At 40.7% G+C, this 14,661-nt stretch overlaps 2 protein-coding genes across 3 annotated transcripts; one reads left to right on the forward strand and one right to left on the reverse strand.

The window, feature by feature from the left end:
• The first annotated feature begins 21 nt into the window (after window positions 1–21).
• Window positions 22–11,419, forward strand: LOC6605308 (ATP-binding cassette sub-family G member 1). Of its 2 annotated transcripts, XM_032718248.1 has the most exons (8): window positions 22–173; window positions 3,138–3,684; window positions 8,532–8,661; window positions 9,185–9,408; window positions 9,472–9,723; window positions 9,789–10,301; window positions 10,361–10,617; window positions 10,680–11,419. In XM_032718248.1, exons 2-8 carry the CDS (start codon window positions 3,594–3,596, stop codon window positions 11,019–11,021), a joined length of 1,809 nt encoding a protein of 602 aa, XP_032574139.1. In that variant the 5' UTR covers window positions 22–173; window positions 3,138–3,593; the 3' UTR covers window positions 11,022–11,419. The 2 variants fall into 2 exon arrangements, with proteins under 2 accessions (XP_032574139.1, XP_002030146.1); XM_002030110.2 differs by having other exon boundaries at window positions 9,185–9,723.
• On the reverse strand, window positions 11,275–14,630 carry LOC6605309 (aminopeptidase N). Its single transcript, XM_002030111.2, has 4 exons — window positions 13,944–14,630; window positions 12,513–13,875; window positions 11,783–12,447; window positions 11,275–11,717 (listed from the first exon to the last, which is right to left on the reverse strand). The coding sequence occupies exons 1-4, from the start codon at window positions 14,528–14,530 to the stop codon at window positions 11,468–11,470; spliced, it is 2,865 nt and encodes a 954-aa protein (XP_002030147.2). The 5' UTR covers window positions 14,531–14,630; the 3' UTR covers window positions 11,275–11,467.
• Between the last annotated feature and the right edge of the window lie 31 nt (window positions 14,631–14,661).

Genomic DNA, 14,661 nt, shown 5'->3' on the forward strand with positions numbered 1-14,661 from the left:
GAACCCGTTGGACTGCGACTAAACGTCAGTTCAGTTGTTTTCACGCCGCCGTCGAGAGTGGACGCGGTTTCGCCAGCTCTTCAAAAATTTAAGTTCGCGTCGTTTTGTTCTCGGCTAATTTCAGCACACTTTTCGCGGGGAAATTTCAAAAGCATTACATAAGCCAAGCCAAAGTAAGGAGTGATCATAAGAAAAATCAATACTATCTAAATCTGGTGTGCATATGCCAATTAAATAAATTTTCGCGAGCAAGTCAATTTCATTGCGCTCTAGTTTGTTTTCGTGCTTTGTTTTGGATCGGCTCTGTCCACAAAGGGGAGCCTTTTGTATTGTGTTTGCCCAGTCGGATGTGCAACAATGGCATAGGAACTACAATAATCTATATGTTCACCCAAATAATCCACATTGCATTCTGTGGACTAGCAATTCATTTTGTGAGATTTCACTAAATAGATTTCCCGACGATCGTAACTTATCTGAAAACAATGAATTATTGAAGCTGTTTGTGATTTCAGATTGTATTGCATCGTGGAGAGTATTAAACAAAATAATGTATTTATTTCTGATCTTATCTGTTAAAAAAAAAAAACAGTATAAATATGGTGATATAATACCAAGACCATTATTTATAAATTCTTGTTGATTGACGTGTATTTAAAAATTTCGAATAAAAAGTACGTTAGTTTCAAAGTTTCAGTTAAAGTGCTGCTCATTATAAAATAACTATTGTTATATTAATTCGACATTGGTAGATAAAGCAACTACACTTCTTAACTTGATTAATATTTAATATATATTTAACTCAAATTCACTATTTAAGATAAGCAAGAATCAAGGAATTTCATATTATAAATTTAAATATATAAATTGTTTCACAATTCACCGCCGCTTTAGTTAACTCAATATTGTTTCCCTAAATTCCCTCTTTTCTATTCTTGCATATCTTTCTATTTTTGTTGTCATTACCAATGCGTAATTAAAGGTAAACAAGCGATTAATCACTTTGTTCAAAGTACACGCGTTTCTTTGTTAATTATTCAAGTGTATGGATTGCGCTTCTACGTGACATGGTTACAATCCAATTATTATTATTATTATTTAAGAGGGAATTACAATGCACCATCCTTAATTGGCCATCGGCTTGTTTAATAAGCTTATTTAGGACTATCATTATACATTGTACACTATACACATAAAGAAAACAAAATCGATCACTTCAAAAGCCCAAAAGCCAACAACAATTATTGCCAAAAACAATCAAATCTGACTAAGAACGTCAATTAAATTCGGTGCTTTTTGTGGTTTGCTAATGATTGTTATTTATTTTCTACACACAATTCGACTTTTTAAGCGATTAGTTAACTGTCAGGAATTGACGAATTATTCGAATCCAATTGCTGGTTAGCCCAAGACTTGTTTTAGTTAAGTTTTCGATATGCTAAGGTCGCTGCCTGGGGTCAAAGGTCACGCCCATCCGATGTGCTTCCACATTCAGTTGCCACCTGACGTCACGGACTACAGCACATAGAATAGAATGTTACATTAGCATAAGTTGAGCTGAGCTTAGTTAGATTGGCATGCATATTTAAGCTTTCAATTAGCTAATCTCGTATCAACACATTGGTTATTTCCTCGTTGCGATTTAGTGTTCCTTTGGGATGCACTTGGCCCCATCTTTGTTTGTATCCCTTGGCGTTGCTCCAGGTTTCGATCTCGAATGGCTTCTTCTCCAGGAACCGAAACGGGTTTTCTGGTTTTGCATTTAGCCAGTCGGCGTCTGTTAATGTCGAATATTCAGACGGCGCCGAAAGCTTTAAATGTGTAAATAAGACAAAAACATTTCCGATTTGGCGACCCAAAGATTTCAAAGTATGTTTGACCAACAAACAGGAGCAATCTACTTAGCTGCTCGGAATGTTTTAGATAAATAATAAATAATAATAACACGTCTTAATACCTGACAGATCTTATTAAAATCTAGTATTGAGTGCTGACACAGATGCCTGTTGGCGGCGAGACAGTAAATAGAATTAAATTTTATCTTGTGCAAGTTAAAAGTAATTGTTTAATTTAATCGGGCAAAGCGAATTGCAACTGTGAAAACGTGATAAGTCTGCGATTTGAACACTCAGCTCCACCCAGAAAGCGAAATGTTCGTGATCCGCCTGTCACTTTTTTTTAAGTCGTCTCGCCGATCAGAACTTGTTAGTTGTGAATAATATAATAATACCCTATGGACTGATTTTTAAACAAATTTTAACCAGTTTCGGTATAAAAGCTTAATAACTTATAGTTTTTCCAAAAGCTTAGCTTTTTTTAGGTCTCATTTAAATATAACAATTTGTTCTTTCTTATAAGAAATATATACGATAATATCTGAAGTTTATGACACATATAATATTCCCTTGCTACTTTTTCATATTTTTTTAAATTTTTTACAATGTGATAAAGAAGCGAGTGTCGAGCCTTCTGCTGCACTCTAAGATCTCTTTGGTTTTTTTCCGATAATCATCTGGTTATTTATGCACTTCTTTGTCGTTCCCATATTATAAACTCCATATACAATGTGCATATACAAACAAAATTATTCCTGGATTTAAGCCGGTTTTGCAAAGGAAATGACGCATTTTCCATTCTTGTAAAAAGTTTGCATTCAGTAAGGATTATGAAGATGTTCAGCAAAATGTTAATAACAACTTGAGAAAAGGACTTAAAAGTTTATAAACAAGCTAATCAGCTACATTACGTCGTATTCTACGTATTTACGATTGGCTCTGCGGGTCGTCGATCTGTTTGCCAATTGAAATACTTGAACTTGAAAAAGATCACTGCAATTAGCATACAATTCAAGTTCAAGTTTAAACTCTATTTGAAGAGCTAACTGGTACTGCAACAATATATTTAAACTTTTACTACAATGTATGGCTAAAATTGCTTAATATTTTGAAAGAACATTTGTGCAGTTAGATGCAGCCTGAAAAAACCTTTATCAGATTGCTTTTTGAGTTGCGGAACTCAAGGCCACCATAAAAGTTGATAATCGGCATATGCTTTTCTTCTTTTTTTTTTTTTTAGTTTAGCCACGCTTTTTCAACGCACACATGTCAACATCTATAATGATTAATTTTTATTTGCAGCGCGTAAGACGGCAGTGCGATCAAAACAAAACGGGTAATAAATCTGCAATCACACGGCCATGCGTGCATAAAGAGGAACAATAACAAAATCAAAAGACAGAAGAAAAAACAAATAAAAATATAAAAAAACACAACAATAATAATCGCGAAGCTGGCGAAGCAAGAGCGAGTGTAAAATAAATATAAATAAATAAACCAGAGAGATCCAGCACACATTCCCATTCCAATTCCGACTTTGGTGCGGTAGGTAATGACACATTCGGCAGCCAGTACACGTATCTAGATGCGAGCGAGCATAGTACGTATCTGAATCCGTCAGTGAAAAGCCGGGTAGCCACCATAGCCATCGGAGCCATCGGAGTCATCGGAGCCACCCTTGCCACCCACGTCGTTCATTAATATATGAGCTTTTGAAAGCGGCATTAAAAAACGATAAACAAATTCATCAGAAAGGCCATGGAACAGTCGCAGAACCTACTCGCCAAACAGTCCAAAGATGTGGAGTTCCAAGATGTGTACTACACCGTCAAGGAGCGCAAGAACTTCTGTGAGTAATAGTATCTTTCTTACATCTAACTAGTATTTATGCAATAACTAATCATTTAGAATGAATTATTCAATCAGAAACAGTGCTGTTTAATGTATGGAAATTGTGACATTTAGTTTGGCTTAGTACAAGTATCTATATCTGGCTGATATCCACACAGTGTTTTACATCAGCTTGTTCATATCGTTGAATAATTAAATAAAATATATATATCTTTTTATTAGTTTAACCCTCTGTTGTGGTGCTCATTTAAATGTTAGACCCATTTGCTTGCCGCTTTATGTTGCCTTTTATGAGCGTGTTAGTTAATCGAAGTATCTCACGGCAGCACATTTAGTTTAGTGGGTTAACTCATATTTATGCCAGATATAATAGTGTTAATGTGTGATAACGACACAAGTCCTTCATGGCTTACGATTTCGCAACTTCTGCAAAATGCCAAATATTTGTAATGCTCACTTTTTTATTTTCTTTTTGCATTCGAGTATATGTATCTGAGCATCTGCGTGGACTTTGTTTTTATGAGCTATGTGCAATGTTTCCTCGACATCGCAGCTAATGGTCGTCTTATGGTCAAGTCGTTGTCTGGACAAGTGGCAACTGCTTCATAATCAACAGCTTGTGGGGGCTAGCTGGTTAGCTCTTTTGCCCTTTTCCTTGCCTTCATTTCTAATGTCAACTGCTCAACTTGTTACATTTGTTACATTCGACACACTTGGCTGAAACGGCTGACGTTCTGGGCCACGTTTATGGCCACAACCCCTTCTTTTGGCCAAACGAGTTTAGCCCCCCGCTGTTTTTGGGCGAAAGTTCAAACTTAAGTGCGGATTCTCTGACCATGAATGCCATTGACACAAAATCGAATGCATTGAATAATGTAATGCATTCGGCAGAGTTCCCAAGTTCATTTTGGTTGACTGAATCGAATGAATGGAAATAAATCTGCCGATATTTTTCAATAGGTGAAGAAATAAGTAATATATAAAGATCATATTTAAGGAAGTTTTATTAAAGAGTCTTTATGTTGTATCCACAATTTTAAAAGATAAATAGTTAATAGTATAATCATTTGTGTACCCTGTCTTTCATTTAATGAACCAATTTAAATTTTTACGTTTTACAGCCTACTACACACAATGTAAAATATTGCTAAGCATGTTTACAAAATTATTATAACCCTATTAAGTACTTTATTTGCCATTTTAATGCTTGTCAATCTTAGGGTGCTAAAATAGTATTGATTTGTTGTGCCTGACTTATTCCATAGGACTGGATAGTATCTCCACTTAGTAATTGCCGGATAGCTACTTTGTAAACCACTTAGCATTTTATTGTAGTAAAATATTTAAAAGAACGACACTAATATAATCAAAAGTCTAGAAAGCAATCCATAATATTAGCAATATGCCCTTGGAAGTATGTACACTCGTGCCATTTCAAATGCGATTTTAATTGCAGTCTGTAAGAAGTGTGATGGCTATAGGGCATTTGCCAGCCACTTGTTGACTTAATCAACAGTTTAATTGCCTGATTTTGAAATGCTTTCGACCGAAGGGGGAAATGCTAACGAAACTGCTCACCAATAACTTAGTTTTCACAGAAGTTGAGCTTCCTCATTGCAGAGTCAAACTCAAGTACGACTGCTGATTAATTATTGCTCATACGCCATGTGCAACGTGCAACTAACAGTCAGCAGCGAGATGTCGCCAAATCTGGTTGCCATGTGGAAATAACGAATGATAAGCATGAGAACAGTGCTTCGCATGTATATATAATGATATATTTAATATATCAAAATGTATAAAAATTTATTCTAATTTCCAAAGCTCATTAATTCTAGATCAAACCCAAAGTTATATTAGTTATATTTGTAAAACTTCTGTTTTCTACAGTGGGTTAAGCCCACAAGTTGTTGTTTCATTTGGGGTATCGTGGCTTCATAACCCACTGTTTGTGTGAATATATACCCAGAAGTCGGTATGTGAGCTCAATGTTTTGTGTACATATTTATCTCGGCACATGCATAAGTACACATCGCAGATACATTGCGACTTCCTCGATGTGTGTGCCCCGCATCAATGGAAACTACAGTAGTTGGCGACCAAAACATCCACATCCACAACCTCATCATCAGCTCTAGCATCACTAGTTCCACCATCATCATCATCATCACCATGATGATCATCATCGTGATCGGCAGCAGCAGCAACAATTGCAACTTCAACGACAGCAATATTATGTTGGCGCACAGTGAAAAGCGAAAATTGCCCAACATTGATTGAATAATTTTCCCCTCCAAAAGTCGTCGAGCTCGGGACACGTTTTCTATTTTATTTGTATTTTTTTTTTTATTTTTTTGTAACTGTTCCGCGACATGGAGTGCGCTTTTCCATTCCAAGTCAGCAGGGCCATTTCGGATTAGTCAGCCAGTCCATGTCCGGGTTGTATTCATTCAAAGGGGTTCAGTTTAACTTAAGTAGCCAATTAAATTGAATGAATCTTTAGTTCTGGATTTAAGTTAGGGATGCATTTTAATGCCAAGCTATGAAGTTCTTTTTATAGCCTTTTTCTGGGTAGTAAATTCAAATCACTGTGCGGTAATCCAATAGAAAATAATTAGCTGCCGTCATACTATTAGTGATATAAAGGGCACTGAAAACCAGATGAATAATTCAAACTTTGCAATTTGTTGCAACCAGCGTGATATAAGTTTAATGACTCAGAAGGGCTTGGAGTGGAGTGGGTGATGTTGCATAAGAGATCGAAGATCACAGTTTCCAGGGAATGGAACAGAACCTATTCCAATGGCTGATGCTGAGTGCTGCATTATAAGTAGCATTTATCGGATCAAACGCGACGGGCATGCTAATGGAATTGTGTTAATTAGGTAGAGGCGATTCAATTGCATCAATTAGCGAACTCGTCGCCGCAGGGAGCAGTGCCACCTCCTCTGTCCACCCAGTGCCCCACTGAGTCCCAGGTGAGTCCACAATCGATCTGGCTAAAAACCAGAGATTCGTTCGACCAATTAAGAAACGTGTTTGTTTGAGGCGCAGTTTCATTTATGGCATGGAATTCGAATTACGAATTTTGGAATATTTTTCGATATTTAGTTTATAAATCGAAAGGGAATTTCTGATTTATTTCAATTACTCTTTATGGATTCTAGTATTATACCATGTATATCCAACCTTAAACAATGAAGTTCAGCGCGTTACAATGACCTGGCTTTTGTGGTCTAAATATATTGGCTTTCCGTATCATATTCGTTGAGATAATTTCCCCAGCGAATTGTCACGCCTCATTATGTGACTCACGTAGAATCGTGGGAGCAGCGGTTTACAATGTTTGAGGTGTTTGGGGTGGGGGAGCGGTACGATAAGTCAGCCAAGCCAACGTACTGTTGATTGTTGGTCGCCGGTTTTGCTGACAGCATTTTTTCGGATTTTTCAGTTTTTCGATTTTTTTTCGTTTTTTTTTTTTTTAGTGATTTACGACTTTTAGACGCTGCGCGTGCTCAGAACGTGGTGACCACAAAGCTATGGAGGCGTGCTCGAAAGGCAGCGGCTAATTGATATGGGCTAATTGATATGATAATAGGATTATCGACAGACTCCGACTTGTCAGTGACCTTCTTGAATTGCTTCGCAATCCGCGATTCCGTTGGTTGTGCAATGAATTTTAATTGGCCACTGGCTGCTGTGTAAAAACTGGGTCATATATTGACTAGATTTCTCATTTACATATGTATGTCAATAATGAAAAGACAGAATTCTATAATACAATTAAAAAAGTGTATGCAAGCATTCAAAATTCTATCGTTTTCTAGATTGAAAGTTTGCACTCTTGTTATCAACATAAATCAATGCTAGCCACGTTTCCAGACAGACATTGAAATTGAACAACATGTAACTGAACTTTATGATAAGCTTATATGTTTATTGCAAGGCTCTTTTGTAGAATAAAGTGCATTTCAAAGATTAATCTACAACCTCATTGACCCACGTGAGTCGAACACAGACCAATCCTTCTCATTAACCATCCGCCCTGTTGTACCAGACGTTCAGGGAGAAAGTGAAAACAAGGAGAATCCCAAGAACCGATTAAAGATTAAGTTGCTTGATTAGGACCTTCGGTAATACCTAGTAGTATAGTCCAGCTGCACTGCTGATAAGAACGCCGTTGGCATTGGCACATATTAACTCAGTCGAGACTGACTGATCTCGAAGAATGCAGGTCAGGTTCGCATTGCGATAGTGCGTAATTGCCTGCAGGGTATATAAATAAATTGGTTCCTTGTGACCAACGATTCCTGGCCCTAAAATGGTACCACTGCTACGGATTTTTCCACACCCAAGACGAATTTTAATTGGAATAAATTATGCCCGTGCGAACACCTATAATTGTGGGGTTCAGACGGACCCATGGAATTTGGTAGGCAGACAGGGCGGAAGCTGGTTTCGTTTTATGCCAGTCATGAAATCTTCTCAAGCCCGTCATTTGTCATCCACGGTATCTTTCCACAGGCCAGTCCATGTCACGAAAATTATTAAAAATATTTAACTGGATGCTCAGCTGTTCCGAGCCATTCTGAGCCCATTCAATGAAAGTGATTTTCCCATTAAAAATGAAACTTGATTTATTCAGTTTTATGTCATAGCCAATCTTCATTATTTCATCTGTCTTATTAGCAAATCCCATAAACCAGAATCGCAAGCGTTCATACGTAATAGCTAGAATATATTAGCTTTATAATTTCTGCAACTCATTAAGCCATTGAATATTTTCTAAGATGAGATAAGAAATCGGATATACTTAACATATTAGTTTATTTTATTTTATTTCAGGGCGCGTAACCGGTGAGCGTCAAATTCTGAATGGAGTCAGCGGCAGTTTCCGGAATGGTCAACTTTCGGCAATCATGGGACCCTCGGGAGCCGGAAAAAGCAGTTTGCTCAATGCGATTTCCGGTTTCAGGTGAGAAGAATATGCCAAACCAGACTCGACTGCATTCGTTATTATGGTTTAAGTGTAACAATACAAAACCCATATAATTTGATGGAGCCGAAAGCTAACCGGTTCTATGATCCACAGACTGGTGAATAACCGCTGACTTTATGCCAACTCAAATGCGAAATAACTACAGGGTTCTGTAGATTCTGGGTGGGAACGGGGTTGAGATAAGCAAACAAATATCTCCAATAATATGATGCCATTCTGGATCAAAACAAACTTTGCCTTCAAAATAAATGTCGTAGTTTTGAATGGATCGAATGCTTCCTCAAAATACGGCGGAAATTTACAGAATTTGCTACATAATCTGCAAAGTCACGAAACGTTGTTTTGTAAATAATGATGTTGGAAAGGCTGTTCGAATTGTTTGTTGTACAATTTTTTACAAACGAAAAAAGGCGAACGATAAGAAAAAACAATAATAGGAAATACATTTCCTTGTTCGATGCATAAATAATAACTTTATCTAACTTTTAATGACCTCCAGACGCGACGGAGTCACTGGGAACATTAAGATGAAGCGGGACAACGCGTGCTATATTACTCAGGACGACCACCACCAGACCCTGCTGACTGTAGAGGAGCTAATGAATCTTGCCTGCGATCTCAAGTTGAAGAATCGTCACAAAAAGGCGGAGATCATGACCGATATCCTGGAGAATCTGCACTTGAATCACCGGCGCAATGTGACGGCGGAGAAGTTGAGTGGCGGTGAGCGGAAACGATTGTCCATTGCATTGGAACTGGTGGACAATCCCAACATCTTCTTCTTAGACGAACCAACCAGTGGGCTGGACGAAGTGACGGCGGCTCAGTGCATCCGTTTGCTGCAGGCGATGGCTTACGAGGGTCGCACCATCGTTTGCACCATCCATCAACCTTCGGCCACGATATACAACTATTTCGATAGCATCTACGTCCTGGCCAAGGGCCAATGCGTCTACCAAGGCAGTCCCAGAGCCACCATTCCCTTCCTGCGACTGGCCCAGCTCGATTGCCCCAGGCATTACAGTCCTTCGGATTACAGTGAGTTTGGCCAGTTAATTTTATGATTTTAGGGTTTACTTATTGGGATTACTTTCTTGTTGCAGTTATTGAGCTGGTGGATGCGGAGGATGGACACCTGGTGCCAGCACTCAGCGACCTAACTGAAAATGGCAAGCTGATCTATGTGGCCAGTCAGTCGGATCAATTGGCACCTCAGCAGGCGGTGACCACAATGTTTCTGGAGCAACAGAAGCGTCCATTTCTGCCCGCGTTTTTCGTTGGCAGCGCCGCCTCCACGGATGGAACGCTAATTGGAGGCACCAGTGCTCTGTTGGAGCAAGTGAAGGCCTTTTCGAAGCGACTCCATACGGATCGGCGGGATATATCTGGGCTGCGTCAGTTTATCGTCCTCATGAGGGTAATGCTACTGAGGATAACGCGGGCTCGTTTGGCACTGACCATCCAATTGTTCCATCACCTGTTGTGCGGTCTGTTCTTTGGCCTGATATTCTTCCAACTGGGCAACCAAGGTGCCCGGATGTTCGATCATCTGAAATTCTGCATCGGCGCCGTCCTCATGATCGTGTACACCCAGGTGATGGTGCCCATTTTGAGCTGTAAGTGTTTTGGATTTCTATTTCGTACTTGTATACTTAATCTGAAGATTATCCTGCAGATCCCGCTGAGGTGAAAGTGGTCAAGAAGGAGACCTTCAATCGTTGGTATACCCTCACGCCGTACTACATGGCCCTCACAGTGTCGCGACTGCCAGTCCAAGTGCTCCTCAACATCACCTTCATGGCAGTCACGTACTGGATGTCCGGATTGCCCCAGCAGTTCTGGCGCTTCTGCATTTTTGTGGCTGTGGGTTTGATGATCTCCTTGGTGGCCGAGGGAATGGGCCTGGCCATTGGAGCCACCTTCAGCATAACAGTGAGTTTCCAAACCGCATCTGAGGTATACTTTCGGGCTAAAACATATCATTCGATTTGCAGAATGGCAGTGTGGTGGGCCCGATGTTAATAGCTCCTCTGATGGGTTTGGCCGTCTACGGATTCGACTTTGCGCCGCAGATATCCGGCGGAATGCAACTGCTAATGAAGTTCAGCTACGTCCGTGTGGGCGTGGTTTCTTTGGTTTTAGCCGTCTTCGGATTTCAGCGAGAGGAACTCGACTGCGATGCGATCTACTGTCATTTTAGCGATCCTCGCGTGCTTCTCAAATTTTTGGATGTGGAAAAGGTGTCGATGCTGCATCAGTTCGGACTGCTGGCCATGTTGATGCTGTTCTTCCGAGTGATGATGTACATCAGCCTGCGAAAGCGATGCTATGCCTGATTTCGAAACCAATACTCCACATGAATCTTATCCCTAGCTTTAGGCAATGTCAATGCTGTGATGTTCGATTTTAAACAGACAGATAAATACTTCCTGTACATACTTATGCACCATTCCCCTGAAAAAGAACAAAGGTTAACATAAACATAAGATAGTTTAAGTTAGGATATAGTTCACATACACAAATGCCTTTTAAAAGCCAAATTATCTGCATGGTACATGACGGATATAATGCAAACGTTGTTAAAAAACATTTAGATTAGCCAAATGTATATTATTAACATTTCGGGTCCAAGTTACTGGCAAGGAGAAGGCGAGCACATTTTTTACATTTTTTGTGGTTAAAGTAATATTAAATCGAATTGTGCAAGAATAAAACCCATGTTTTGCCAATTCAACATTATTTAACTTGTATATTGATTTAACAATTATTTTGGAAATAGTTATCAGGCCGAGTCCGAATCAGAACTGTTTTTGGGACCATCATCCAGAGTAAAATCTCGAATGGCTTTAAGTAGATCAAAGTACAGGTTATTTCGCCAATTCACTCTGTCTAGACCAGGCTCCAACATGGATGATAAGCCAGAAACCATTGAGGATGGAAGGTTCCTATGTAAATGATCATTCAGCGCCGAAAATTCCGCTTTTGTTGTCATCGCATTGATAAACGGGCTTAGAATCAATTTAAAGTTCTTGCTAGAGTAGTTCGAATATTCATATTCAGTGTTATCAAGTTATCTTTAAAGATTATAAATACTTACCTGCGCAGGATTTCCTTAGAATTCTCGATGAGAAACTGTTTGCCCACATAGTAGCCCAATGGGGATCTCAATATGGCGCTCAGGATACCGGCTGTCAACGCTCTTGGAACCTTTTTTGAGTCAAGGGCCCAGGTGAGCAACTTTTGAATCGCCCAATACTCCGTAGTGCAGCTGAGAGAATTAAGGAGGATACTCCTCTCCTTATCATTCTCGGACTCAAAGAACATGTCCCGCACCATTATCCAATGAACCTCCAAGCCGTTTCGAATGCCCCTGCAGAGCACGATTTCCCGAATCTCCTCCGGTATGGAGGAGCTGGATTTCTGGTCCATCGCCGTCTCAAATCGCTGTTGTGCGTCCGTTAGGCATTCCTTGATTTCGAACTGACATGCCAGCCGGTATAAAATCGCAGACAACGACAAATCCGATTTACTTTCGCTTTTCGTGGTATCTGGCGATTTCGTGGTGTCCGGCGATTTCGTATTGTCCGGGGATTCCGTGTGGTCCGAGAATTCCATGGTGTCCGGGTATTCTGTGGTGTCCGGGGATTCTGTGGTGTCCGGGGATTTAGTGGTGTTCGGTGTTTCCGGGCCAGTTCTGGCTTTTGTTGGAAGGGAATTTAAGGTTGCTTTAAAAGCCGGCTCAATAATTTTCTGCATGTAAAGCTGAAAAGGTTAGGTACAGATTATAGGCATAGATTCAAAATTAAGTTGGATTTGGTAGGACCCACCTTAAAGATACGAAATCCCGTAGTCATTCGCATGATGCTCTGTAGCTTCTCCAAATTCAAAAGCGCTGTTTCCCAAACCAAAACGCTGGTCTCGTTCGAAAGATATGAGATCATGGTTAAGGTGACGTTATACGGCAACCGACCTGACCACGATAGACTGAGGGCATCATCGACCAACTGGATGCGACTAAGCTCCGGAATCTGGGTGAAATCCTGACGCAGAGCCTCACTGATCAGCTGCAAGTTGAATGAATCGTAGAAGACACGAAGAGGAACTGCCGCATCCACATTTATTAATAGCCAATCTTCCGGATTAGCGACGTGGCTGAGTTCCAATACATCTGTATTATTTTTCTGACAGCCAAGCCACTCCACCTGAGGCAACGTAAGATTCCTGACGATGTAAGCGACCGGGACCCACCAGCACTCATTGGAACTGTTGTCCATTTTTTTCTGATTATAGCGATTCTGCGTTATGGTCACCACTTGCTTTGCATCGTCGCGCTGGACGGTGAGTATCGGGAAACCTGGTTGCTTAACCCATGACTCCATCACAGTGGGTAAACTCACACCGGTGGGCAGCTGGTGACTTCGGCGCGCCCCTCTCTGGAACTCCTCCCACAGTTCCTTGGATGAAGCAGAGGAGTTGGCGTATCGCTTAAAGAATTCTTGGAGTCCCTTCAAGAATAACTTATCACCGAGGGCCACCTTTAGCATGTGGGTGAGCAGGCACATTTTCTTTTTGCGGAGTTTCTGGTGTCCGGATTCCTTCACATCGGTAGCGATCGATTTTACTTTAGCCAAGGAATCATAATACAAAACATCTTGACGCGTTCTTGAGATGTGAGTCGTGTTATAGGCCTCATTGTCCATGGCCATCACCTGGACGCTCAGATAGTAGTTAATGCCGTCCCGCATATATTCTTCATCCGAATCTTCGAGGTTCACCAGCAGTCCGTTCCATTGCCGTGCTACCAGCTCCGCCAGCGTTTCCTGCAGGCTTTCAGGTTCGTTTTGACCTGACTCCACCATATCCTCGCCGTACACCATCAGACCCTGACCGCTATACATTTCCGTATATCTAGGCAATACTACATGATCGACCTTTCCACCCCAATCCGGTCCTTTTGGCAATGGATATGCGAACAAGGTTTCGTATTTACTAAACAAATTGGGCGTCATTTCCGGCACTTTTGCCAGTTTCTCCGCCAAGTGCGGCCGTGACCAGACGGTGATATTCTCACCCGTAGCCGCAGAACCACTATAAACTTTCTGTAGATGATGCAGTGTCCACATGACGTGGTGTGTGGCTAGCGGTGGTGAACCCATAAATGTCGTCGACACAAAGTTTTCAATCTCCTTGCTGAAAGTAAACAAACACATTCATAAGTTTCGTATCCTAAATGTGGTTTCCTTTGAGGATTTACTAACTATGGTGTCTCCCTTATGGGTGGCATATTGCTGAGTGCAACGTATTTCCGGTCGTGCACCAATGTTATGTTGTATGGCGTCCGGAAGCGTGGGTCATCGAAGCAGGGAAACACGGTGTGGGCATAGTCCGGCTCCAAGCGAGTCATGGAGTAGAACACCTTCGGCGTTTTGTCGTAGTAGCCGGCAAAGTACCCATATTGCTGCCGCCGATCCAGGTCGCCCGAGAAGAACATGTTAAGTGTGTATGTTTCGCCACCTCTGAGTGGGAGTTCCATTACTATCTGAATTAAGCTGGGCTTTTTAATATTTCTCCTTATCTGGAGTGCACCGATTTTTCTGCCACTGGCCCATCGCAGTATCCATGTTTTTTGTTTAGACATGGTTAAGTTCAGGGAATTTAAATAGATGGCGCGAGTGGGTTGTGTCGCTTCAATATCGATGGATACGATGCCTTCAAACTGGTTCTGCTCATCTTCACTCCCTAGGCGCGTAAGAATCGTTAGATTGTAGCGCAGTGGTTTCACAAAGGATTCTGCGACCTTTCCCGATAATAATGTGCAAAACAATACAAGTATTCTAAGCAACATTGCAATGGGAAAGACTGCGACGAAACTAAGCGATCCGTAGCAACTCCAACTAGCAACTTCACCTAATTGACGATTTCATGCCTTTCTATGGATCCAGTGGTTCTTATAAGGCTGAAATAAATATGTAAATC

This window comes from Drosophila sechellia, chromosome 3L, assembly GCF_004382195.2.
Source record: "Drosophila sechellia strain sech25 chromosome 3L, ASM438219v1, whole genome shotgun sequence".
In the NCBI taxonomy this organism is placed as follows: domain Eukaryota; kingdom Metazoa; phylum Arthropoda; class Insecta; order Diptera; family Drosophilidae; genus Drosophila; species Drosophila sechellia.

What these genes read in the sequence shown, in the direction of transcription:
- LOC6605308 (XM_002030110.2), top strand. Translation starts at nt 3,594, where the DNA reads ATGGAACAGTCGCAGAACCTACTCGCCAAACAGTCCAAAGATGTGGAG. An exon ending in CAAGGAGCGCAAGAACTTCT is followed by an intron (nt 3,685 to 8,531) that starts GTGAGTAATAGT and finishes ATTTTATTTCAG; the next exon opens with GGCGCGTAACCGGTGAGCGT. An exon ending in AATGCGATTTCCGGTTTCAG is followed by an intron (nt 8,662 to 9,184) that starts GTGAGAAGAATA and finishes AATGACCTCCAG; the next exon opens with ACGCGACGGAGTCACTGGGA.
- LOC6605309 (XM_002030111.2), bottom strand. Translation starts at nt 14,530, where the DNA reads ATGTTGCTTAGAATACTTGTATTGTTTTGCACATTATTATCGGGAAAG. An exon ending in CCCATAAGGGAGACACCATA is followed by an intron (nt 13,876 to 13,943) that starts GTTAGTAAATCC and finishes GTTTACTTTCAG; the next exon opens with CAAGGAGATTGAAAACTTTG. An exon ending in TCTAAGGAAATCCTGCGCAG is followed by an intron (nt 11,718 to 11,782) that starts GTAAGTATTTAT and finishes GAACTACTCTAG; the next exon opens with CAAGAACTTTAAATTGATTC.